The 27,386-nt window shown below is 41.6% G+C and overlaps 1 protein-coding gene across 4 annotated transcripts; it reads right to left on the bottom strand.

Moving 5' to 3' along the window:
- Positions 1-27,239, bottom strand: INTS10 (integrator complex subunit 10). 4 transcript variants are annotated; one of them, XM_061992394.1, is made up of 18 exons: positions 27,087-27,239; positions 25,000-25,067; positions 24,635-24,738; positions 18,769-18,908; positions 17,296-17,377; positions 16,833-16,973; positions 16,245-16,416; positions 15,654-15,823; positions 12,266-12,399; positions 11,361-11,514; positions 10,621-10,703; positions 9,651-9,803; positions 8,441-8,549; positions 7,998-8,077; positions 7,407-7,569; positions 6,267-6,360; positions 2,266-2,343; positions 1-384 (listed from the first exon to the last, which is right to left on the bottom strand). In XM_061992394.1, exons 1-18 carry the CDS (start codon positions 27,213-27,215, stop codon positions 228-230), a joined length of 2,211 nt encoding a protein of 736 aa, XP_061848378.1. In that variant the 5' UTR covers positions 27,216-27,239; the 3' UTR covers positions 1-227. The 4 variants fall into 4 exon arrangements, with proteins under 4 accessions (XP_061848378.1, XP_061848375.1, XP_061848376.1 ...); XM_061992391.1 differs by lacking the exon at positions 2,266-2,343; XM_061992392.1 differs by lacking the exons at positions 2,266-2,343; positions 27,087-27,239 and adding an exon at positions 25,361-25,517.
- Positions 27,240-27,386: the final 147 nt, after the last annotated feature.

Raw genomic sequence — 27,386 nt, 5'->3', positions numbered from 1 at the left:
TTACAGAAGAGTTAAACAAAATTTTATTTATAAAGTTTGATCTACCCACATAAGAAAACTATGTGGTGAACAAACACGGAGTAGTGTTTGTGTGTCACAGAACCTGTAACTCAAAGGGAACTTCTTTGACTCTCTGCCAAGTGATTTCCCACTGTCACGCTGCTGTTCATACAATTCAGAGCCTTCCCTTCTGTCCATAAGAGACGTGGCATCATGATCCAGTCCATTCAAGCAAGAGTCTGAAGCAGCAGGATTTTCTCATTAATGCAGAACCTATGCAAGACCACCATGAGATTTTCTCCACAGCGTGAGACCTGGCGCTCCATGGCCAGGCGGAAGTCTTCCTTCACTCCTTTAGTTATACCCCGGGTAACTGTATGATGCCTTAGCCACGAGGGAGAGAGACAGACAAAATCAAGAAATGGTTATTTGGTGCTACAGCAACTTAAAAGGTGCTGTATGTCACCTGCTGTGTATCTACTGTCCGTACCACAACTTAAGTGAGGAGAGCCAAATAGCTTGCTCAATGCTATTGTTTAAAAACCATGTGTTTAGTAGCTTCCAAGTCTTTCAACAGTTCCATAAAAGTCTGTGCTCTCACTGCTTTGATTATGGCTGTTGGAGAGGAAAAAAAAAAACTTGTTCCAGTTCTGACTAACAGGCAAATCTGTTCTCTTAACCCAGCACATGCAGAGTTCCTGCTTGGGGAATTTTTTTTCTACCTTTGCTGGTCGGGGGGCTTCCTCCTTGTAATCACTTCTATAAATGGTTGGGGTTTAAAGAAGAGTGACAAGATGAGCCTGTTCTCTCTAGACAAAGGGGGCAGATGGCTGCCACCATAAAGACTAGAGGGTACCTTGTACCAGCAGGAAGTCCAGGAAGGAGCTATGGTAATTCCATGGGCACCACTTCATTTGACTAATGAAAGGTGCAGTGAACCCTTCACAGGCCAATGCAAAGCCCAAGCCAAGCTGGGGTCACTGTCAGCAGAAGCCAGTCTAGAGACACTAGACACCAGACAGGGATTACATTTGTTCTGAGCAGAACCACAGAGCTTGTTTGCAAACAGAACAAAGGTCCAGCTACTGAACAAGCTAAAGCAATGTTAACTGGGGAAACTGAGGATACTGCCCTGTTAAAGGCCATTCTCATTAACACTTCTTTGTGCTCACGTTGGCCTGTAGCACTCAACACCTAAATCCTGTCCTTAACACAATATTCTGTGGTGCCAAAACACTAGACTTTACTTGCAGTGGTCTAGAACTGGATAAGTAAGATAAGACTTTGCAACGTCTACCTGCAAGCCCTACTTGGGAAGGAAAGCAAACAATGTGACCTTAAATAAGACCTCTAGCACTACTAAAGCAGTCTAAATTAAAATGAAGAGAAAAGCATAATGCTAACACTGAGACAAGTCTTGAGTTAGAAGGGAAGAGCTGGACCGAAGTCAGCAAACATACTGAAAGACAAAAATGAAGGGTGAGGGCATCTATGCCAATTCAGAGACGCTGGAAATGTGAAAGGGAAGAGCCTTGGAATTACCCTCACCAATAATACCATCCCACCTGCACTTAAATCAGCAAGTCCAGCATCTGAGAAGAGACTTCTCTCCAAAAGCAGCAGAGACCTCTGTAACACATGGAAAAGGCAAAGAAGAGACTAGCCTGGAGACTACTGGGCACTTCACCGGTGAGCTAGGCTGAGCAGAGGAAAACTGCACTGGAAATCCAGCATATTCAGAGGGTATGGAATAAGCCCTGTTTTCCATCTTTACTGTCTTGAACATTGCTGGCAGCTGAGTGCTATAGTCAGTTGCAACCTGAAGGAGAATATGCAACCTACAGCTACTGGAGCAAGACAGCAGCACTTCTGGAAGATGCACAACGTTAATAGCTGGGAAACAGAATTCAGAACAACTTAAATGATGAAAAGTAGCTACAAACGGATCCAGTAACCAGTATGTTGAAAAGAAGGGGTTATACTCTTGCTAATACATGACTGAACATTGGTATCATTTGGGGGGATGTCTACATTTTTGTTTAAATCCAACAGTGATTATTAAATTGAAAGGACACGGATATTGGCAACTTATGGGAAAAAGAAAAAGAAATGTTATAATAGAACAACATGGTTTGCCAGGCAATGTGGGCACAAATGAGAAAAAAAAAAAGATAAATATTGAGTAACAAATTGCTGAAAACCATGGGCAGTAAAACATGTTGACAAAACACAGCACACTATGAGCAGGGTTTTTCCACTTGGTACCTGTCAGCAGTCTGTATGCTGGGCTGTAGCACAGGTATGAATTCCTGCTGCAGTAACCCCATGGGAGGGCTAGAAGTCCTTTAAAAAACAGCAAATAGCAGCATTCAAACACCCACACACCAACTCCCACTCTGGTGCAAAACACCTCTCCAGAAAAAGGATTGACAAAGAACTAGGGTGAGACGACACAGCAGTGTGACCACTGAGCAGCTGAAGGGGTGCAGGACCCGAACGGCACCAAACATGCACATATCCCCAGATTTCACTGCAAGGCTGTTCTCTAACTGTGGTCTAAATATATGCATATAGTTTTGGACAGTTACACCAGGAGAAAAGGTAGCAGTAGGTGCAAAACCAATTCACTGTTGTACTATGATGCACTGAGCTCTTCCCAGGAAGGGTGGCAAAAATGATTTGCCCAGAGGAGCACTGCAGGTACCGTGGCTGCCCTGCAGAGCCAGCGGGAACCTGTCACCCACCCCGGACACCCACAGCCTGTGGTAAGACAGCTGCTGCCAAGCCCGAGCCAAGTGCATGCACAGCAGCTCTTGGCCCAGCCAAGCCCGTGACAGTGTTCCTTACAGGTTGCCTGAGTATCTTTTCATTAACCCACAGGTGGCCCTTTTTTCAGCTTTTCAAATTCAAACTGCAAACAAAAATGGTTGTTACAGGATAGCACAATATCAGAGTACAACTGCCCACTCAGAGCAACTTCTAATTTATGAGCAGGACCACATGCACCAGCCACCAAAAGGTGTCTGTCTCAGCTGAAAGGCACCTTGTCTTCTCTTTGAAGTTAAGTCCTTCTCTCTGTATGCTAAATGTAACACAAGATCATAACCTCACATATCCAGCCTAGAGCAAAACCGATGCCTCACCCAAAGAGAAATGAGACATTTGGTACAGAGAGAACAGGTCTAGTTTCTTACCCTAAGCCTCTCAAAAGGTCACCTAAATCTTATCAGGCACCAGAGTACCGAGTGCACTGTTCACTCCCACAGGAAGGGAGCAGAGAAGCAAGATTCACGCTAACACACCTATCGAGCTACCTTCAGAACTCACAGGTTGGCACTTTGGTTAGCATCTATAATTTACTAATGAATATGGATGGAAAGCTATGCTTATAAAAGTCAAATGAAGACAGGACGTTTCAGTAGCACAGAAACACTCTACACTACAGCTATGATAACCTGAAACTAAATATTCACAGGAATTATTCAATCAAACAAGATAATTTTTCAAGAGTTCTTGGCATGGATGAGTTCAGTGCTTGCAAAAAGAGACACAGGGAACAGTAAATATACAGGAACTGCAAACTGTTATTGGTTCCAGGAAGCAGATGTTTCCAAAAGAGATTCTGTGCAACTGTTGTGTCTTCATTACTGTTTGCAAGATCTGCACTCAGAACTAAACATACCCAAACACACAAGCAGATAAAAATTACGCGTTCAAGATACTTTGTTTCACTTCAACACTGTCCCCAGGGGGATGTGATGGGAACTGAGTAGAGTCAAAACACTCAACAGCTTTCACATCACGTTTATGCAGTTTGGTAAACTAAGATTAGACTAATTAGATTAAGATTTATCAAAAAGAGAAGCATGATATTAATCAGTCATTTCATGCATGTTGTTTTTTCCTCTTTAACCTCACTAGCTAACACTGCCACTAATATGAAACTTGGATTGTCTACAGTGGAGTTCAAAAGCACATAGTTCGATTCAGAGGCTCATTGCAGAAGACTTGTTAACACTGCAAACAGAACGAGCCAGCTCTATCACCAGTTAAAACCAAAACCACAGACCTTCATATTCCCACAGTGGATACAAGCAAAAGGAAAGCTTACAAGCTGAAATACATATTTTGCAGAACCCGACTGTAAGTTTTCAGGCTACCGACATCTTACTTCAGCTTTTGAAAACTACACTGCAGTTTGCTTTCCTGGGTTCAGAAAAATGAATATAATTTCCTATAAAGTATGAGGTACTGAGGAAAAGGGCTGGAGGAAGAATGTGGATTTCACCCTGTGGAGAAGATGTCCTGTAAGTCACAAAACAAAAGGCTGTCTTTATAAAAAACATACTATATCTGTAGTACATTTCTCATCAATTAAGATGCAGGATTGGTACGTACATTTATGCCAGGGAAAGATCGGGCAAAGCAACTGCTTTGACTTTGGGCCGCTGCAGCAAACTCACAGAGTCCTCTGGTGTGTGACTGAACAGTATCTGACATGCATCTGTCTGACAGTTACTCGGAGGATGTTGCAGCAGCTCACACAACCACAACTGGTGACGGTTTTGAAAGATGAAAGACAGTGTGCAGACCATTGTCCCAGGAAACAAGACTGTGCTGGTGCACTTGGTCTAAAATCCTAACTATGTGAGATAATCAGTGTTGCTGAGGCCAACACTGTTGGGTAACACCATACCTGAGCCTCACAGCTGGTCCAGCTAAAAATTATCTGGGGTACCCGGGGAGCAGACATCATCTCAGATAAGTGGACTATGCCCCGAACTCTCTCTCCCATCAGCTCTCTGCCAAAGCGGTTCCTGTGCTGTACAATCCAGCCACACCAAAGGCACTGTATGTGGCTTTTCCAGCTGGAGGGAGGATATGACCATTTTGGCTCAGTAAGCACAAAGAAATGGATCTCTATTCTACAAGAATTTCCATCATTTAGGAAACATAACACTGGTCAAAAGGAAGTCAAAGACAGATTTCTGTCTTCCGAGAAACACTGCTTGCTACCCACTTCCTGACTGGTGCGGTCAGAACACCAAGTAACAGCTACTATGCCAATCTAAATCAAAGCTGTGATGCAGAGAAAAAATGCTGAACTATTGCAACTAACGTGAGGTAGCAGCTAAGAAGTTACCAGGCATAGCCTTCAGTGCTAAGCCCTCTGGCTGACAAAGCATCACGGGTAGTGCAGTGTATACCCTGACTCTTGTTTTCATACAGCTGGTTACAAGCAGTGAGATATAGCAAGGGTAAGAGTTGGAAAACCTAGAGCTTAAAAGAGGAAACTGCCTGTCGTGTAATTAAGTATTTGTATGTCTTCTTTTTCTTTTCTTTCATTATATCTAGTATCTCATTTTTGTGTTGGTTACCTAGAACTCTGGAAAATCTATTTACTAGACCAACTTTGGATTCAGTTGTCTAAAGTTAGGCTCCCAGTTTTTGAAAACTTTAGCCCATTTCTAATAAGTGAATAGCCAGAATACACTGAACCACAGTAGAATTCCAACTTTAATAGTTCTGCTCTTATAAAGCAAAACACCACGAGTTCTAATAAACAACCAGGATATTCCAAAACATTCTGCTACTAAAACCCTGCGGCAGATACTTGTTCAGTCTTGACTCAAAACTAAGAACACCTAAGAAATTAATCCCAAATCATTAATTTCCTTCAGCATCTCGTAATAAGCTAAGCAGAATAAGCTCGTTCAGTACATAGCAAGTGATGACCTGCTAGTTCTAATAGTAAAGTTATTACAGTTTACCTGGAGTGTAAATTAATTCAGGCTTTACACCCAGGTTTTTCATCATTTGGTGGTCTTTCATAACGTTGTTTACAACAAATAAGGCTTTCTGTTCAGTATTACTGTTCAGCAAAATTATGAACAGCATCTTGCACTTGTGCCTAATTATTTAAAGAATTCCTGTGAAGTGCAAGTGTCTGGTTGAAAAAGCAAAACTGGAAGCACTTCAATATTGATAATTCTAAAGAAAATGTCACACTTCAATATAAATTTCTGTAAAAGTAGGAGTTTTAAACATTGAAGAATCCCAAAAAGGAATTCACAGATCAGCTGGCAAGTCAGAAAAAAGAAGCTCACGACCTTATTTGAACTCCTCAGACAACTCCTTAAATTTATAAACTCAAAGGCATTATCAACTGACTATCCAGAAGATTACATGAAAATAAAGACAATCAGAACATACTCCCTGGGTTTTTTTTCCCCAAAGAAAACCAGTAAATGCCTTTTTATCCTTACTTGATCAACATTGCTTGATTTGGCAGCAGTTCCAGATGAATTTTGCCTCCTTCCTGTGTTCTTAAATAAGCAAATTCCTCCAACATATCAATATCTGAAGAAAACGTTAAAGATTTGAGCAGAGAAAAAAAATACAGGGAACATTCTTTCTTATCCCTCACATCTGAAGCCACACTTCTGAACAGACAATCAAATTGCTATTTAAGTATCTTGTTCTTAACAGTGATAAAGAAGATCACAGCATGTATTCCTGTATTCCACAAATTCAGAAGAAACTGCATTTTTTATGTGCAAAATACACACAATCAGTTATTTTTCCTTCTTAGTTTCTTCATATGTACAGTCAGGTAAAAAAAACCTCATCTCTACAAATGAATTCCCTGGTTGTTTTTACTTCCTTTTCCTACACTGCACGCTATCAAACAACGCAGACTGACGCTGGAAGTGAAGAAAATGCCACCACAGTGACACACACTATCCCTTTTAGTGTTTGGTCCCTTATTTAGTTTTTCTGCCTTTTTTTTTCCATCCTCTAACATCAGAGTTTTTTCAGATGCCTCAGGAGCTAGAGGCCAAGCTTCCTGGGGCACATGGCTGGATGTCTATTTTAGTTAAACACACTGAACTGTCGTGTGCATTTTGCCGATCAAAGCCTACACCTGGATACAGAGGTCAGACACACTTTGTAAGAACCCTGACACAGCTCGTTATCTTACTCAACCCAAAATCATTACCTTATACTATTTATTTTATAAACAATAGCCCAAATTATTTAACTCTTTGAAGCACAGGTATGGCTTTGCCGTTTTTCTGAACAACCTTGTAGTCTCATGCCCTATATATCTTACTGAAAAGACTGCCATCACTCACAGAAGCAGCCTAAGCTGTCCCTGGTTTTCTGAATGGAAGTGCAACTGCAGTGTAGTCAAGGGTACTCTCAAGTGCCAGAAGAGCTGACAAGAGGCCGATTTATAGTTCATTGTGCACTGACACCTATTACAAGAGGCTTGCACCATACTGAAATAAAACCAGAGTATGATTCACAGAGAGAGCTGCTGCTGAAACTATCCAACAGCTTTTCCAACACCCCAAGCACCAAGTTTTTTATGTGAAAGACATTGTTGGTTATAGAAAGGATACTCGTGACATAGTTGAAAAAATTCTCATACTGGAAGTTTCCTTGTTGGCAGATTTTGTTGATGGCTTTCAGGAATAAGTTCTCACCCCTTGGCCACTCATGCTGAAGCAGAACAACTACGTGGCCCAGTGCCATATCATCTCTGCTGTCTGTAAAAGCTCTGAGCTTCAGGGAAAAAAACATCATCAAGAAAATCAGGAAACACACATTACTTATATGGAATTCATGTCACCCACATCTGTGCTTTAGGAGCCTATTTCATTCTGCCCTAACAGAGACATTTAAAGTAAGTGGGAAATTTCTAGCCAAATACCTAATTCTCTCCACTGACCTATAAGGGAAGTCTGAACCTGGATAAAATTATTTTGAGATCAATTCTATCTCCTCTGCCCAAAACTAAAGAGGAGAAAAATAAGACAAACTCTCCTCTATCAACACTCTCTTCTCACCAAAGAAAGACACTCCACAAACCCATTTAGGTGAAATTTACTTGAGGGACAGCTCTTCACACCTAGTCACATCACTGGGGTAAGGCCATGAAGATTCAGGACCCCAGATACATGACAGAATTTGAAGGCCTGACCATAGCTTACCTTGAAACAAGCCAACAATAGGTGAAGGCAGTAAGGCATGATAGCTCTACTGGTACATGGCCAAAGCTTCAAATCAGACCCTGCAACAGAACAGTTTATCTTCTTTTAGGGGTCTCATGATTATCTAAGTTTAAAAGAAATTAGAATGTAGCTAAACAAGTTTACAATTGCCAGAATCTCGGGTAGGGAGGAAAACTTTGATGGTAAATTATGAATGATTCAAAATTACAACCTGCACATTATAAAAATGTTTCTTCGCTTCTCTTTTTCTGTGGTAGGACTTTGTTATCAGTACACTTTACCATCAGGAAAACCACTCAAAACCAAGAGAGGATAAAGAATTTCCTCCCTTTTCATAACACAGAGAAGAATTCTGTAACCAACCACAACGCATGAACTGAACTTGAGCTGACGCTCAGTTTAGGGTAGTAGCAACTCCATACCTTTCCTGAATTTAGACTTTACTTTAGGTTGTTCCTCTTGTACTTTACCTCCTTCTTGTATAGGAAGTAAAATACAGCACATGATGTCAAGCACTTTTTCACATGTTTGCTGTAAAAAGAACAGAGATGTGACAGTGCTAAGTCTAGACGAAAGTTCTTAAAATTTAGGTATGTTAATAATGATTTAAATTTCAGACACCGTAAAAGAAAGAAAAAACAATCACAAAATTCTCTGATGGAACTTGAGTGGACTTAATGTGTAGCCTGACTTGGCTGAGCAAAATGATGTAGCTGTCATTAAACAATCTCTGAGAGCCTACGTAAGTCAAAAAGTATGTATTGGCATTCTTCCTTTCAAGAGCTTAAGATCAATAAAAGTGCAATCAAAACCGATTTTGTTTTGAAGGATTAAGTTTTCAAATGAATTCTTAGAATAGTTTTTAAAAGCTTATTGTGTCTGTGGTAAAAATAGAAAGGAAAATGGCAATCTGACAGCATGACAGAAATGCAATATATTTTTAATGCTATTTCCTAGAGACAATAAGAGGTCAGTGGGGACATGGTATCACATTTCCAATGAAAAAGTAGTAAACTACAAAAGACAAAAAGATTTCTTAAGTAGTAGGAGGATGACATCAGATTGTAAGAGACCCAACCTTTATTATTAGTGCTGACACTGACTGACCTCAGACCATCATGCACTCCTGTAAAATATGTATTGCAATGGGAAAGCAAGTGCAGAGAACAGGCCAAACAATATTTTTCTGGAGTCTCTTATACTGTCAGTTGATAACTAGTTCTTTTCTGTCTTCTAAGATGATCACAGAAGTTTCTTTTCTATAAACCTTTTCTTCCCTCTCCTGTATGAAGCATATATCAAGAATTTCCCCTCAATATTTAAAACCGTGTCAGTAAAGTTAAGGAATTTAAAGTTACATTAACAGACAACTCAAACACTTGTAGCTATAGAAAGTCATACATAAACCCCCTAAATCACAATTGCCAAATAGACTAAGACAGATGCTAATGGACAGTCAGTTAATGTGCCATGAAGGGCAATTCTTTTCCCTGGGAAGCACGGATAGCTCAGTAGAGCCTGGCTTATGTTCCACACCCTGCTGAAAGCAGGCTAGGAAGGAGACAAGGGGGAATTCCAAGGAAGGAGACAAGAGGGAATCACAGGGCCTGGTGTGTGGAAAGCTGTACCTACCCGATACTCTCCAAGAGCAAAGTGACATGTTGCTAACTGGATTAGTGCTCTCTGATTTTCTAGTGATCCTTGTCCTGTAATCTGCTGTGGTGAATGAGAGCCCTGAAGAGCTGCCAAATGATGTAGGCTGCTAATTGCTTTTTTGTACTGTCCCTTTAACAAAAGGTATAAAAAAGACAGTGTTAGAGTCTTCTGCATAGAAGAAGTAAAAATTCCCTTACAGAAAGCTTTCAAAACACAGCATATCCAACTTCCAGAGCTTCCTTTTTTTTTTTTTTTTTTTTTTTAAATTTTAATCCAGACTCTCCAGTGCTGTGCTGTGTACAGGAGTGTGGACAGAACACTTGCAGTGAGAAGACAAACAGAATTTTGTTTTAAAAAGCCTGCTTACAGAGTTGCATTTGGAACTGAAACAAATAGTCCTGTTCTTCAGAGTTAAGGATTACTTCAGAGTTAAACGTTACAAATAAGTTTTCAAATAGCTCTTGCTCAGGTCTAAGTATAGGTAAAAATAAACACCCCAGAAGGAAAAACATAAAGGAACAAGCTTTGTTGTGTAAATGGTATTTGGAATGAGTACAGTCAAGACTAATTTCTGAGGAGAATGATAAATTTTAATTCAGACATGTTAAAACCCTTTGAAAATTATTTTCTCTGACTGTGTTCCAATCCAATGTACTGACAGCTGACTACAATGCACAATGTTTCGTCCATAACACTGTATATATCTAGTGGTCAAAATGCCAATGCAAAGTTTTTTTCTGTTTGCCAAAACTAGCTGGACTCAAGCAATTACTATTGGGATAGGAATATCCTGAATAGGATACCCAGCTAGTGGTAAGAATGGTGTGATTCCATCCCCAAAAGGGTCACTTAGAGCAGTCAAATTGGCATATCAGAACAGCTACTCATTAAAAGGAAGAGCAATGTAATAGTGGCATTTTTACTAGCTTTTATTTTATTTTTTTACCTGGTAGATGATCATGTCTGTAAGAAAGATTCTTAACCAAAGCCAGGTGTCTGTCTTCCATGACAGACAAATTCTGGTGAACTCTGTTTAAGTGATCAGAGAAGAAAAAGATAAAATGACGCATTTCACAGCTTTGGATTAAAATCAATTATCTAGAAAAAAAATAAAGGCTGAATTCAAAAGTCGAAAAAACCCAAAACCCCAGCAAACCAGTGAGAGCACGAAATATGTCAGATATAGGTTACTCTTTTCCTACACAATGACATTTTTATTTTACTTCTCTTCACAGTGTCCAATAAATCTAAAAACTGCTACGTGGTACTATTTGCCTGCTTTTTAGAAGAGAAATTTGGTCTCAAGATTACCACAGCAGATATTATCAGAGAGAGACGCAGTAAAGACCCATCTTCTTATGCAGGAACTAAAGTAGCTATTAGCAGCACATGCTGACCAAGTACTATTGGCACTACTACTAACCACCTGCTCCTTCACTAAAAGCTGATTCCAAATGAAGTGGAGGTGAATAAACAAAGATGCATGAAGAATTAAAACTAGGAACAAAATATTCAGAAATGCAACAACTGATGAAGATTCTTATTGAAACTCAAAACAAAGATACCAAGGACCTAAAGCAAACTCAAGTGCTAAGGATTCACAATGACAGGAATTCCATTTTGACAATACTAAAATGCACAGTAATAAAAAAGCCTAAATGCAACTCTGTCTGCAGTTAGCCTTACCTTTGTCAAGTGATTCCAGAGAATAGAGCAGCTCCCAGCTCTCTCTTGCCAGTTTAAAGCTCTCTAATACTTCAATAGAGTTTGCAAGATCTGCCTTGTTTACTGTAATATGTCGACTTCGTGCTTTCCCAGAAGGATCCTCATCATCTGAGCTCTGTTTGTTTAAGAGTCAGTATAAAACAAAAAGATTCACTTCCTGAGTTATACTTATTTCAAACACTCAAAGGTCACAGAAGTTCCACTGAACACAAGAAAACAACTCTGTACTGAAGATGCCAAGGCCCTATTTATGTGCCTTTAAGTGATATTTCATTTAGCTTTTATTATTAGAACATTCCATTTTGTTACTAAGAAACTCACTGGTACAGTGTGGAAAACAGTATTCCAAAAGAACTAATTCTGTTAAAGGTGGCATGCCACCGCTAAGCTTCAGACATATTATCTGTTGAAGTATGCAAATACTTTACACTTTATCACTCAGTTTAATCCTATAGTGGCATAATGCAAAGGAAATGAGTCAGTACTTCTATCAACAGAGGAATTCTATGAAATAGTGGGTTTCTATTAACAAAGAAATAGATGTAGTCACAGTTCCAATCATGATAAGCCAGTTAATCTGCAGATTTAGCTGTAAAACATCTGACTGCTATAGCTACCATTTTTAGCAACTGCTTTTTTAACAGATGAACTTCTTCAAGTTAAGGTATATGCATCAGTGCATTCGTGTCTACAGTAATTCCTCTAAAAATTGTGCCGGCTTTAGCCAAGAAAATCTGTTTGCAAATTGTGATCATAAACAGATATTCCAGCATAGCTCTAGAAGTGTGTCTAGTCAAACCCACTATTGTCTAAATGCCAGTACCAATACCATTCTTTTTAAGAATGAAAAAGTCTAGTAAAGTTACCATTGTTTTTTCTCTCCCTTCAGCAAGTTTCCTCTTTTTGTGTATGTGTTTGTTACGGTCAATATCTGTATCACCATAGATGTTGGTCACATCCTCAAGAAGAACCAGCGGAGCTTGGTTTGGAGCATTTGGACCTGGATTTAAAGATAAATTAATTCAAGATTGCTATCAACTGATCTGAAGAGTCTTATGCCTATATCAATCTCATTTTGTTTCCCTCACAAGCAAGGATGATAATGCTAGAGAAAACAATCTGAAATGAATTCACTTAAGTTGTATAAACTTAAACTATGCTGCTAAAGCTATGGTTTTCTCAAAGCAGCTTTACAGTAAAGGTCAGAATGCATTTACCAGATGTCACAAGAGTTTGCCTGAAAGCTTCAGAGTATCTTAGAATCCTTCTCTTACAGAGTAGTCACAAGATACACTCAGGCAGCAGGTGTTCTCTTATCAACCATTATTTGCTTTAAGTACAACTATTCAACAGGTGAATAGAACAAATATCTCTGAAGTTAACAGCCACAAATATGGTAAATTAGCACAGCAATATTCTCAAAACATTCTCATGGGAAACCAAAGCAATATGCTGACATACACCTCAAAGAAGCCAGTGTACTTTGTCACAGCATTTCCCTGATACTATCACTCAGCATCAGCTTTGCCCCTACAGATTTCAGTGTACAGGATTAAGCCTTCACTTGACTGCCAGAGCCCATCATCATTCCCCAAGGCCTCTAGAGAAGACTCATTTTGAAGCATGGAATCCATTAATCTGTTTTCCCTTTTGTGAAATCTACATCAGCCATGACAGTAGTTCAGACAAGTACTTTCAGTATGTGCCTGCCTTTGTTTCTATCTGCAGAAAGGTATGAGAGTAAGGCCTCACTTATAATTGGAAAGAACTAATTTGAGAGCTTAGTATAAGGGCAATCTGTTTCATCTCTTAACATAAAAGAACCTACATCAAGCTTTTCCCACCCACACAAAAGAGATGTGTAAGGAGTCCACAACAACAGAAATTACTGCTACATGAAACCACCAACCTGGCATGCTTGACAAATAATGTTATCTCCTTTGACTAGGTTCAAACTAAATACTACCATATCCCCTACACAAAGGCTACAACACAATGAAATCATCTGTGACATCATGTAGTCCACTATGTTGGAATCTACCTTGTGTGAACTGAGAAAGAACCATGTCATAATCTAGAAAATAGTATTTATGAGAAACAAATATGAAAGTACCATAGCTGGGGTGCTGGAAGAGTTTTATCACTAGAATCTCAAGAGCTTACCACTTCTAAAACCTGAGAAGAAAAGAGTAGGCTTTCTTTTTATATATACTGATTTAAATCAATACCAGATAAATGCTATGCTTTCCAAAGAAATGTTCTCTTCTCAGTAGCAGTCAAGCATACTGTAGCCTTTATTCAAAAACCTGCAGTCTTAAACCAAACCAAACCTAACCTCAACCTTGACTTGGACTGCAAACCTTCTCTTATATTACTGAAGATGATACAGCCATACAGAAAGCCATGTTGTGCTTTGCTGCCTAACAAAGCTCCAGCATCTAAGCTTACAGAGTTTTTAACTGATTTCTAGCACAGAGTGTTATAAATAAACCTCTGAAAGCATCAGCCCAAATAGCAACTCCTGCCAAGCCTGCAAGCAGCCTAAAAGTTATGAGGTGTGAATTGTCTCACTCATTTCTCAAGTCTCCAACAACGCAGATATTAATTATGTAATGGTAATGCATTGAAAAGTTTTCTCTCAAGAGGTTTCTTGCAATCCTATGTAAATGAGAAGACAGATACAGATCAAAGCTCTGACCTACTGGATTAAGGAAGAGACAGCTTTTTTTTCCTAGTACTATGCTCCTGAAATACACAGGATTCTACATTTCTACAGTGAGCCCCCCAAAAAGTAGAAAAAACCCTAATGACAGAAAGGCACTGAATACCACTGGACTTTAATGCTAATGCAGAAATAAGTGAGTAAAACATGTCTCGCAAATATTTTCCTGATGTCAGAGGTTACCAGAAACTGAGGGGACTGCACTCTGCTACCTCAGTATACATTCTGATTTTTGATGATTCAATCTGAAAATGAGCTTTAACATACTCATTTCCAGTGCCTCATTTCCTTGCTTTTGCACCTCAGAATTAAGTATCTATAACTACATGCATACCTAAAGTATCTCATTGCCGCACCAAAGCTCTTCTTTTCTCTGGACCAAATGGAAAAACTCAAGTCAGTTCCTGTGTTTGCTAAAGTGACTAACTGTTCTTTGCATACAAGTTGCCAGCTCATTTGCCTCCTGAGCTTAGCTATCTACTGACATTGTTCAACCCAACTTTACAGAAAGTTGCTTAAAATACATCATTTGTCTTCACTGTTTCCTTACTCAAATGATCATTTGCTCCATGCAGGAAATTGTGATGAAACTTATGAAGACAACACACAGAATGAAAATTGTAACTTTATCATGAATTAATAATTCTAGTGCTAATAAGTACTAATTAGCTATGGCCAAAATTGTTACTATTGCAAGGAATTTCCTATTAACAAGCGAAGCAGCAATAAACACACATTACTGAAAGCTGAAAAATCCTCTTTGTGATAGTGTTTATTTCAGTAAGTCTAATCAAACTGGAGGTTAAAAAACTCCCCTCAGCGTTTGGGCCACCCTTGAAAAGTCCAGTCAATCCCTGAAGAAGCAATCCAAGGTGTTCCAAGGAAACTATATGCCCCAAAAGCAGATTTGAGTGGGCAGGAAAAAGTACGGGTAACATTGCTATTTTAAATGTTCAATTAACAAATTAATTACAAATTAAGATTAATGTACAAAGCACACTTTAAAGATTATCTTTAAACTAGAAAAGGAAAGACCAAGTAGGAAACTCGTGAATTTTAGGAAATATTTTCCTATTCATTTTTTATTTGATTAATTTTAATTGTGTCTTCCTAATGCAAAAATATCTTTACTTCTTTTGTGGAAGCTTTGGGTACAATCTTTTGATGGAAAGACATCAAGAAAGCATCAGCTTCAGAAAGAGAGTCACAAAGAGCAAATGAGATAAACATGATGCTGATGGAAGAGCAGTAATCAACCCCAGGGTTGATTCTCATAACACCTGGTCTGTTACTTTTCTCTTTGCTAGGCAACTGCTGCTGGCCAAGGTTGAAACCACAATGCTAAGTTAGATCGATCTTTCATCTGAACTGTTTCTGCTGGTAGGACTAACGGCTCAAAAGGTTTTTACAAAAAAGACCCACATCTCTGTGTAAGATTATAGTTTCAAATTACTAATAAGAAAAGACATTTCAGACATTAGCAACGAAATAACAAAGAACTCTTTACAAAAGCTGAAACATTGGAAACTAACCTTGAAAGAGTGATGGCTGAATGTTGCTGACATACTGGAATGCATTTTTAAAGAAGACAAGCATCGTGGAATACACTACTTGATTCTTATATTTAGCATGTGCTTCACTATCAAAGTTACTGATGTATCTGCAGAGGTCTTTCATTCGGTGCAAAATATCACCAAAACTTCTGAAGAAGAAAGACAAAAATAATTCAGGATGTAACACATATTAAAAAACTGAAGGAAGAATGTACAATGAATATGAAAAAAAAAAAAAGTTTTGGCTGAGGAAATCCCACAGCTGCAGGTCAGTGAAGAATGGCAATGCACACCAGTGAAACTTCACTATTTGCAGAGGCACCTAGAGAAGGACATCCCACAGTACTAGAGTTCTCCTGCACAACTTACGAGCAAAAATTTAGAGACCAATATGAAAGTGCTCCCTGGATCCACAGTTTTGCTTTACACTGTACAGTCTTGAAAGAAAAACTGCATTGAATTTACACAAAATGTCCTCACATTAAAATCCTTCTCCAACCCACCTCCTTAAGGATTAAAAAGCCAAATTCTCCTTGAGAAGAAATACCCAGAAAAGTACACATTTCTCACCTCCTTCCCTTATCCATTTGCCATTCACACCTCATTCCCACCACGGACAATATTTTAAATAGCCTCTCCCAAGGATCTGTAATCTGGGATGATTTCTCTGTGAGACCATCTATTACATATTTCTGAGAGCTACGCTTGCTTGGAGACATAATATCAGAGGAATCTTGTGAACCTAGGAATAGCAGCACATTTTTCTCTTCATAAAGAATCAAAACAACTGCTTTATTTTCAAGAAGGAAACACGTAAAAATGTACATCAGAGCTTTTGGGGTAACCATTCTTTACTGAGAGGGTGAACAGGGAGCAGTAGGCATTTCTGCCTTCTTATACAAGAGTTGATAGGCTGGATAAGGACAACTTGGACATTTTGTCCTACCTCTCAGCACATATCTAGAAGCATCACAACTACATAGTTGAAGCATCATGATGCATTTTGGTGTTAAAGAACTAAGAAACATCAAATACTACTACTAATTCTTGTCTACAGGATACATTACATGGAAGTAATGCACTCTTCATTTATGGACATCCCATCAGTAATACTAAAATGCGTGCTAAGAAAGGTTAATTTTCTGAAAATATTCTTACCTTGATACTGGCTTTCTGTCTGTGTAGATCTAGTTACATAGTTAATATAAAATTCTGCTGCTTTATTCAGATATTTATACAATAAGCTGGCAGGAAGTCGAACGTCAGGGTTGTTGATAATTAGAGGAAGAACATCACAAACTAAAACAGAAAACAAACAAAAAAAATCATTAGGTTTGTGGGGTTTTTTGTTCTCTTTGTCCTAAATAAGGTTTCTCAGTCATCAACATAAATGTCCACCTCTGGCTGGCCATACACCACCACAAAGGATCACAAAGAACCTCACACAAATGACTGTAATACCAATTTGTACCATACGGTCAGTCTGGACTAATGTGGTCTGAGTCTCTTCTGACTAAAGTGGTTTTCTAATCTTAATATGCTGAAAGTAGTTCACTGAACTCAGAAGCCTGCCATACTAAAAAGCTGTGTAACAAACCAAGAAGATTTAATATTTTCTTACCAAATAATTTTCTAAAACAATTCACTGGGGATTCTTGGTCTTCAATACTTTCAGCATCTAATAATGTTTCTCCAAGGCCCACCTGTGTAAGCAGAGGTGAAAATCAAACACTGGACCACTGGTTTTAGAAAGTTCTCGAATCGCAATTCAATGGAGTTGAACAAGAATTCAGCAGATGCGTGAGCAACAATTCAATGCCTGGCTACTGGATGTGCAAGTCTCTAAACATGCAGTTAAACTATCCCTACCTAACAGGTGAAGAGTAATGCCAGAATGTTGCAGATACACAATTATTTTAGTTAACAACTTATCATCACAATAAGTAGTCAAGCACTTGTTAAACACTTGTTAATCACCTAGTAATAGTTCAATCAAGTAGCTATGCACTTGCAAATAACTCAAATACCTATTAAGTAAGTATTCAATTGAATCACATAAGGATCAAACTGCAAGAGTTACATACCACACCTGATACGGACCTGTTACCTTAGCCAGGAGACCCTGGTAAATGTATTTGTTAGGTTATCTTAGCTGTTACCTTAGTTGTTACTAAAACAAAGGGACTGATATCTTTATTTGACCAATCACTTTAATTTTGCCCTTTACCTTGACTGGTTCCTAACTATCATAAAATTTCCAAAATCAAAGAGATGGACATTTTATGCATGCTTGTGTTGGCAAATGTGATTCTTTTGAGGTGTATAGTTACCATTTTCAGGGTTTTTAACAAGCACATATGGAGGAGCTATCCCCTGTGTTTCCCAGTGCTGCATAATAAATTGCCTGCTTATCTGCATTCCTGTGTAGCTAAGTTTTTCGAGATTGCAGGTCCCACAACAAGAAGACCAGAAGTCATGCGTGTGACTATCAGTAAAGACACATACAGACAGGGGAAAGCAGTCGAGGTACTAGGCCTTACAGTTGCAGCTTGTATTAACTTACTACATTCTGCTTGATGCCGGTACAAGCTAGAACTTGTTAGACAGTCAGTCTCAGAACTAACAGGCTTTACAGTCTTTGAACTGTTTTTAAACTATCCTCAAATAAAGTGGGTTACCATTTAAAGAGCTCCAGTTGTATTTTCTTAAGTCAAAGCAAACATGCTGTTTGTTGGAGTCTAGTCATAACCTCAAAGCAGTCTGCCCTCAGTGAGAGTTTACTGACAAAAAGCTGAAGCAATATTCTTTCTTAGACTGTAATACTCCTGTACCCTTTTTTTGTACTATTCTGCTTTTTCAGAAAGCATGGAATATTCTTTGCATTTACAAAACAAAAAAATGTTTTATTTGCTTTCTGCCCAATTCGTTCCTGGTGATAACCTCAAGATACAGTAACCTGAATTATTATCCACAATTAAATATGAACAAAGAGACTAACTCTCTTTCAAGGCAAAGGAAAATACATTTCAGCAAAATCTAAAGAAACAGAATGCCAATATCCTGAAGAGTTACTCTTGAGCTTCTCTTCTCTTACCCCGTGTTGCACCACAGTCTCTGGGAAACGTCGGAGAAGTAGCAGGAGCATTTCAGCCCTTTCTAATGTGTTAAAACACTGCTCTGTGGCCTTCAGTAACATTTCACATTGGATCCGACCAGGAAGGGTTTCAAATAATCCTTAAAAAAAAAAAAAGTTAAGATGTTTAAACTTGCCATGTCTGAATTGCAAAGGTGACAGACAGAGTAAAAGACTACTTAAGATCACCTTGCCATGCAGGGTGGAAAGAGATTTCCTCATACTTTTTTTCTGCTTTTAATATCTATGTCTGGAAAAACATAACTGTTGCTTTCAGAGAAGACCATATGAATATTTATCTGTGCTTATTTGGGTGCACAGAACTTGAACTAACAAGCTAAATACTAAAAATCTCAATACTTGAATATATATTTAACAGTTTAAGATGCTTTTTCAAGAATGTTTCTTTACTCGATTCTACGATTTACTTAATTATATTACACTTCTGCAATTAATATTATTAAAAGGTAAGGTTTTTTTCAATTTTAAGTTTCCAATCAGACAAAAAAGTCTTGCTCAAAAAAAATCAACACACTCCATGAAAATGTAAATGTTTCCTTAACTGGAATGGCCTGCATGAAGAGTTACACACTGCTTATCCTCACAGCTTGACGTATGTATTTGAACAGCAGACTATAGTTTGTCAGGTACAAATCCTGCTTTCAGAACTGTCTGTGGTTGCCAGCAGTGAACATCAAGCCCTTCTGGTCACTGCTCATTTACCTAACTCTCAGTTCATGCGAATGAATTCACTCCCTTTTGATGATCATTCATTGCTCTCTGCAATCAGTGGTATGATGATTCTTAAGCCTCATTCCACTTACTCCCTATGCAATCTCTTTTCTAAGTGCCTGTTGCTCTGGCAGACTTAGTCTACCCAAATCTGAGACAAAACAGTGGGAATCATCTTCTCAAGTCCCTTTGCATTTCCTAAGCCTAACACACTGAATGTAGTCTCTAAGGCTGAACTGAACAAAAAAACTGCGGCCCATAAGCAAAGTTAAAAACTGACAATTGTCTGGAGATTTAACAGCATCCAGTGCCAGGTCCTGCACTCAGGTCACAACCCCATGCAATGTTACAGGTTTGTGGTAGAGTGTCTGGAAAGATGCCTGGGGGATCATTCAATTGACGGGACACACAGTGGTGACAAAGCTCATTTATTTGCAACTGAGCAGTTGACTGAGGTAATCCAGGTGGTCCAGGGGTTCCTGGAGCATGGGGAGCAGAGGAGAAGTGAGGAAAGCTGCCAGGAGCCAGCAGCTCTTGCAAGGGGGACAGTCTTGCTGAGAAGCAGAGCTGCAGAAACCGCAGGGAACTTGAACTTTCCCCAGGGAGCACTGCAACCAGGAGTGTGGATGGGCAAATAGGGCCTGGTGCAGGAGCTAGGTGAGGCATGGCAGCTGGGGCAGGCAGGATGGGCGGGAACAATCCCACAGAAGTGTTCCTGTCTCAAGCTAACAAGATGGTGGACGGCTGAACCAAAGATGGACAACACCCTGGTAAAGACTGATGCATCCACTCAGACAGAGCCAGTCAGCAAGGATGCTTCAGTCCAGGTGGAGTGCAGAGAGTGTTTAGGACGTTTAGGGTCCTACGTTTCTGAGGTAAGTATGTGTCAAAGGCACCCTCAAGTTCAAGAACTGGAGCATCAGGTGAAAGAGTTGAAGGAAACCGTTAGTAGACAGTGTAGTATTAGAGGAGAGGAGGTGGAGATTGACAGAGGCTTCCACAATCAGGTACAAGCCTCCAGTGCATCTGATATGCCTTGGACCCTGTTAATTAAAAAAAAAGCAGGGCTCCCCTTTATAAGCCCTCTTCCAGAGTGCCAATTACAAATAAGTATGAGGCATTGACAATGGGGGACACTGATGGGCAAGCTCCAGAAGGGGAAAACTCAGCAAACAATTCACCACCAGCTGCTCCACCAGCAAAAGGTAATGGGCACCATAAAAAGAAGCGGTGGGTGCTCATTGGGGGTGACTCATTGCTAAGAGGCAACGATACATCCATTTGTTGTTTGGACAAGGAGTCACGTGAGGTGTGCTGTCTGCTGGGATCCAAGATCTGTGATGTGGCTGAGAGTGCACTACGACTCATCAGAGACATAGGCTACTATCCCCTGCTCCTCTTCAACCTAGGTATGAACATTGTAATGAGTCATGACATTACTACACTCAAGGAGTATTATAAAACCTTAGGGAAGCAAGTGAAGGGTAGGAGAGCACAAGTTATTTTTTCTTGCATCCTGTCCACCAGAGGTAAAGGGGAAGTCATCAGTGCTAAAACTGGACAAGCTAACTCCTGACTAAGAGGTTGGTGCCGACAGAAAGGTTTCAGTTTTTATACCAACTGAACTTTCTTTGGGGACTATAACTTGATAGAGCAGTATGGAATTCATCTCTCTCATAAGAGCACTGGAACATTTGGCAATAGGCTGGCCAACTTGATCAAGAGGGCTTTAAACTGAAGGACTTAGGGGGTGGGGGAGAAATAACATAGAACATGCCATCCTGACTAGCAGGGAAACAGTACAGAGCAGGGAATGCAATAATAAATGCCCCTCAGCTGTGCACTGTATTGAGATGCAGAAGGCTGACTACCCTGGAAGGAGAGCCAAACCAGGAAGGATCCTCCTGCATCGTCCAGGAAAACCTGCGTATCTGAGTAAGCCCCAGTGCTGCCTCTACACCAATGCACGCAGCCTGGGGAATAAGCAGGAGGAACTGGAGATGTGGGTGTGGATGTGGGGCTACGACCTCATTGCTGTCACAGAGACGTGGTGGGACAGCTGCCATGACTGGAGCACAGCCATGGAAGGCTATGTATTATTTGGGAAAGACAGGCTAACGAGGCAAGGAGGTGGAGTCGATCTCTCTGTGAGAGAGCAATTAGAGTGCACTGAGCTCTGCCTGGGTGGGGATGAGAGGCAGGTTGAGTGCTTGTGGGTCAAAACTATGGGGCAGGGTAAGGTAGGTGATATTGTTGTAGGAATTTGGTACAGGATACCTTATCAGGAGGAGGAAGTGGATGAGGCCTTCTACAAACAGTTGAGAGTGCCCAAGAGATCTGGTCAGTCTTCAAGCACCATTTCCCCCAAGCCTTGGATCAGTGTGTTCCCATATGTAGGAAAGCAGGAAAAGGAGGCAGTAGGCCTCCATGGATCAACAAAGATCTGCTAGGACAACTCAGGGAGAAAGCAGACATCTATGAAAGGAGGAAACAGGGCCTGATTTCTTGGGAAGAGTATAGGAACTTTGCCAGAGCTTGCAGGGGTGCAGCCCTTTTAAAATTAAAACTAGCCCGGAAAAAAAGGGTTTTTTTCAGGTACATCAGTAGCAAAAGGAAGACTGGGGAGAATGTAGGCCTGCTGCTGAAAACAGAGGGTGCCCTGGTGACAGAGGATGCAGAGACGGCCGAACTACTGAATGCCTCATTTGCTTTGGTCTTTACAGCCAAGGCTGGCCCTCAGAAAGCTCAGTCCAGCAAGCATAGTAGGATGGCCTGGACAGCAGAGGACTTGCCCTCAGTGGATGAGGAAGAGGTTAAAGACTTGTTGGCCAAGTTCAACACTTGTAAGTCAATGGGTCTTGATGGGATGTGTCCAACAGTACTGAGGGAGCTGGATGATGTGATTACTAAGCCGCTCTCTGTCATTTTTAAACATTCATGGGGGACAAGTGAGGTGCCTGAGGACTAGAGAAAGGCCAATGTCACCCCAGTTTTCACAAAGGGCAAGAAGGATAACCCAAGAAACAACAGGCTGATCAACCTTACCTCCATCCCTGGAAAGGTGATGGAACAACTCATCCTGAACGTAGTCACTAAACATATGAAGGAAAAGATGGGGGAGTCAACATGGCTTCACCAAGGGGAAATCCTGTTTGACCAACCTGATAGCCTTCTACGAGGGCATAACCGGTTGGCTAGATGAGAGGAGAGCAACAGATGTCATCTACCTTGACTTCAGCAAGGCTTCTGGCAGTGTCTCTCATAACATCCTCATCAGAAAGCTCAAGTTAATGTGGCTTGGATGAGTGGACAGTGAGGTGGATCGAGAGCTAGCTGAATGACAGAGCCCAGAGGGTGGTGATCAATGGCACAGAGTCGAGTTGGAGGCCTGTAGCCAGTGGAGTTCCACAGGGATCGGTTTTGGGGCCAGTCTTGTTCAACATCTTCATCAACAACCTGGATGAGGGGACAGAGTGTACCCTCAGCAAGTTGACTGATGACACCAAACTGGAAGGACTGGCTGATTCCCCAGAAGGCTGTGCTGCCATTCAGCAGGATCTCGACCAGCTTGAGAGCTGGGCAGAGAGGAAACTCATGAGGTTCAACAAGGGCAAGTGCAGAGTACTGCACCTGGGAAGGAACAACACCCTGCACAGGCTGGGGGTCAAACTACTGAAGAGCAGCTCTGCAGAGAGGGACCTACGAGTCCTGGTTGGTAATAAACTAAACATGAGCCAGCAATGTACTCTCGTGGTTAAGAAGGCCAATGGCATCCTGGGATGCATCAAGAAGAGTGTGGCCAGCAGGTCAAGGGAGGTTCTTCTCCTCCTCTACTCTGCCCTGGTGAGGCCTCATCTGGAGTACTGTGTCCAGTTCTGGGCTCCTCAGCTCAAGAGGGACAGAGAACTTCTGGAGAGAGTCCAGCGCAGAGCCACCAAGATGATCAAGGGACTGGAGCATCTTCCTTATGAGGAAAGGCTGTGGGAACTGGGGCTGTTTAGTCTAGGGAAGAGGTGACTAAGAGGGATCTCATTAATATTTACAAGTATATAAATGGTGGGTGTCAGGAGGTTGGGGCATCCCTTTTTTCGATGGCATCTAGCAACAGCACAAGGGGTGATGGGATGAAGCTGGAACACAAAAAGTTCCATTTAAACATAAGAAAAAACTATTTCACTGTGAGGGTGAGGGAGCAGTGGCACAGGCTGCCCAGAGGGGTTGTGGAGTCTCCTTCCTTGGAGGTCTTCAAGACCTGCCTGGACACGTTCCTATGCGACCTGATCTAAGTGGACCTGCTGAAGCAGGGAAGTTGGACTAGACAATCTCTAAAGGTCCCTTCCAACCCTACCATTCTATGTTTCTATGAAAAGGACTTGGAAATGTTGGTCTGCATTGTCTGCATGAGCCAGCAGTGTGCCCAGGTGGCCAAGAAGACTAATAGTATCCTGGCTTGTATCAGAAATAGTGTGACCAGCAGGACCACAGAAGTGATTGTCCCCCTGTACTCAGCACCGCCAAGGCCGCACCTTGAATACAGTGTTCAGTTCTGGGCCCCTCACTACAAGAACATCAATGGAGTCACATGGAGTGTGTCGAGACAGGCAACAAAGCTGCTGAAGGGTCTGATGAGTGAACTGGGGATGTTTAGTCTGGAGGAGGCTGAGAAGAGACCTGATCCCTCTCTACAACTGTCTGAAAGGAGTCTGTGGCGAGGTGGAGGTTGGTCTCTTCTCCCAAGTAACAGGTGAAAGGACAAGAGGAAACAGCCTCAAGTTTTGCCAGGGGAGGCTTAGACTGAATATTAGGATAAATGTCTTCACTAAAAGTGGTGTTAAACATTGGCACAGGCTGCCCAGGAAGGTTATAGAGTCATCATCCCTAGATATGTTTAAGGGACATGTAGATGAGGTGCTGAAGGATGTAGTTTAGTGGTGGGCTTGGCAGTGTTAGGTTAGTGGTTGGACTCAATAATCTTATAGGTCCTTTCTAACCAAAATGATTCTATGACATTTACTTGCCACACTAGATATGTGACCACAGATTTTACCTTCAGATTTCTTCATGATTCTCCCTATTTACCAGATAGAATCCTTACCTTTTAGAAATTGTGTCTGCTTGTCCTGCGAGTCATTTCTTAATGCTGATGTAATAACGCTAATCTCTCTCCATACAGCAGGCTGGTCAGGAAAATTCACAAACCTGTAATAAAGTTTGAGGCAAGGAATGCACAGTGACCTCAAAAACTGCTTCCGAGACAAAATCTTTCTATGAAAGACTGTACATGGGCAAATAGAAAATACAACCTTGCTTTTTACTGTTTATTTTTAATTAATACAATCTTTTCTGCTTAATTTATCTACGTGGATTTCCAAGAACATTCACATTATATTTTTGGAAACTGTGACATTTATGGAAAAAAGCACCTGGCATAATTGTAAAGTTCCAGCTCTGATTACTTACATGTCATAGAGTAGCCTGCCTGCAGATGCTGTCCTCTCTGCATTCCTCTCAATAGTGTACATCTCATACTGCAAGATGGAAGAACAGAACACTTTTTAATGTATTTTTTTAATACAGTTATGAATCAGATTGGTCTTTCCACTTTAAAAAAGCCTGTCCCCAGTGTAACACAGCAGTCTGAATAACAAAAAATTAGAGGATTGCAACATTTGCTGTAGAAGTTAGGAGCCGAAATTAGACTATCTAATCATACATTAAATTAGGCATAAACTTCTGTATGATAAGAACTCTAATATTAATATTCTGGCTTTATTTTTATATCTATTAAAAAAGTTTGCAAGAAACCAAAGAATTTTTTTACCAGGGCTTGTTTCCAGTCAAATCGAGGCTGCACCTCAAGTGCTGTGTCCATTTCTGGAACCTTCACTAAAAGGAGGATATTGAGGTGCTGGAGTGTGTCCAGAGATGGGCAATAAAGCTGGTGAAGGGTCTGAAGAAGAAGTCTTATGAGAAGCAGATGAGGGAGCTCAGGATATTTAGTCTGGAGGAGGCTGAGAGAAGACATGATCACTCTCTACAACTGTCTGAAAGGGAGTTGTAGTGAGGTGGAGGTTGATCTCTTCTCTCCAGTAATGAATGATAAGACAAGGAAATGGGTTAACTTGTGTCAGGGGAGGTTTATATTAGACATTAGGAAGAACTTTTTCATTGAGAGGGTAATTCTCTGCAGAGAAAAACTTGGGGGTGTTGGTGGATGAGAAACTGATTACAAACCCTGCTTGCTGCCCAAAAAGCCAACCATGTCCTGGACTGCATCAAAAGTAGCATGGCCAGAAGGACAAGTTAGGTGATTCTGCCCCTCTACTCTGCTCTTGTAAGACCCCACCTGCAGTACTGCATCCAGCTCTGGGCCTCCCAACATAAAAAGGGCATGGAGCTGTTGGAGCGGGAGAGGAGGCCCATGAAGATGATCAGAGTGCTGGAGCACCTCTCCTACGAAAACAGGCTGAGGAGAGTTTAGCCTGGAGAAGAGAAGGTTCTGGTGGGACCTTAGAGCTGCCTTCCAGTACCTAGAGAAGCCTACAAGGAAGTTGAAGAGGGACTTTGTATAAAGGGTCATAGCAACTGGACAAGGAGTGATGGTTTTACCTGAAAAAACGCAGATTTAGATTAGATTTATGGAAAAAAGTTCTTCAGTGTGAGAGCAGTGAGGCCTTGGAACAGGTTGCCCAGAGAGGCTGTGACTGCCCCATCTCTGGAAGTGTCCAATGTCAGGCTGGATGCAGCTTTGAGCAATCTGGTCTATTGGAAGGTGTCCTTGCCCATAGCAAGGGGGTTGGAACTAGACCTTTTAGGTTTCTGCTGACCCAAACCATTCTATGACTCTATTACAAAAGCCACAGGCAAGAGAGGCACATTAAATCTCTACCAAAAATGACTAATTTTTTTTTGGTACCAGTAAACCCAAATATTTCATCATGTGCCAATACACAAAGAAGAAAGGCCTTCACCTCAGTTACTAAAAACTCAACACTTTCACCTCTCTAACAACGCATTCACTGGAGTGGATATTACTGCAGGGAAACACAATGTGCAGTTACAAACTCGCCACTTTATTTTTAACCGCCGGACACCACAAGAAGAGGATGACCACCACCTGCAGCACTTTCCCAACGGCTGCCCTCTGTGTTCCGGCAGGTGTGAAACGCGACAAAGAAAGCCCGCGAAAGAGTCTTCAGCTGCAAAATACGGGTGCCGAGCCCGGCCCCTCTCACGGGTGCTGGGTCAGTCCCTCTAGGGGTACTGAGCCAGGCCTCTAACTGAGGGCCTGGTCCGGCCGCCTATCCGGATGCTGGGCCCGGCCCCTGCTCGGGCGGGCGCCCTTCCCCTCACGCCGTGGCAGGGCCCCGTCACAGCCGCCGAAGGCAGTAAGGGATGAGGCAGAGGCGCCGCAGACCCTGCCGGGTCCCCGTGACCGCGGCAAGCGGCGCCCCGTTCCGCCCCGCCGCCCGCCTCGGCCCAAGCACCGGTCAGTCCGTGAGGCGGCGCCTGCCGCACGGCCGCATGGGAGAGCCGGCGGCGCTCACCTGTATGTTGAAGTCGGTGGGGTATAGACTCCGGGCCGTGATAAGCCAGGCCTTGGCCGCCCACAAGTCTGCCGGCACTAGCTCGCGGGCCCGCTTCACCAGGAACTCGCAATCCCCCTGCGCCGACATCTTGTGCCGGGCCCCGCCGCCGGGAGGCGCGCATGCGCCCTGCTGCCCAGCTGCCGCTTCCCCCTCCCCCCGGCTGAGGAGGGAAGTAGAGGCGCTGCCCTTGGCGCTGGCGGGTTCCCTCTGTTGCTGGGGAGGCTCCGTCTCGCTTCCTTCGGCAGTGGCCGGCGGGCC

The sequence above is a fragment of the Colius striatus genome, chromosome 3 (genome assembly GCF_028858725.1).
Source record: "Colius striatus isolate bColStr4 chromosome 3, bColStr4.1.hap1, whole genome shotgun sequence".
NCBI classification, from domain to species: domain Eukaryota; kingdom Metazoa; phylum Chordata; class Aves; order Coliiformes; family Coliidae; genus Colius; species Colius striatus.
Note: the sequence above shows the minus strand (reverse complement) of the source record. Positions and strands in the feature narration are given on the sequence as shown.

What these genes read in the sequence shown, in the direction of transcription:
- INTS10 (XM_061992394.1), bottom strand. Translation starts at nt 27,215, where the DNA reads ATGTCGGCGCAGGGGGATTGCGAGTTCCTGGTGAAGCGGGCCCGCGAG. An exon ending in AAAGTCTAAATTCAGGAAAG is followed by an intron (nt 8,078 to 8,440) that starts GTATGGAGTTGC and finishes GTTCTGTTGCAG; the next exon opens with GGTCTGATTTGAAGCTTTGG. An exon ending in AGCATACAGACTGCTGACAG is followed by an intron (nt 385 to 2,265) that starts GTACCAAGTGGA and finishes CTCGTGGCTAAG; the next exon opens with GCATCATACAGTTACCCGGG.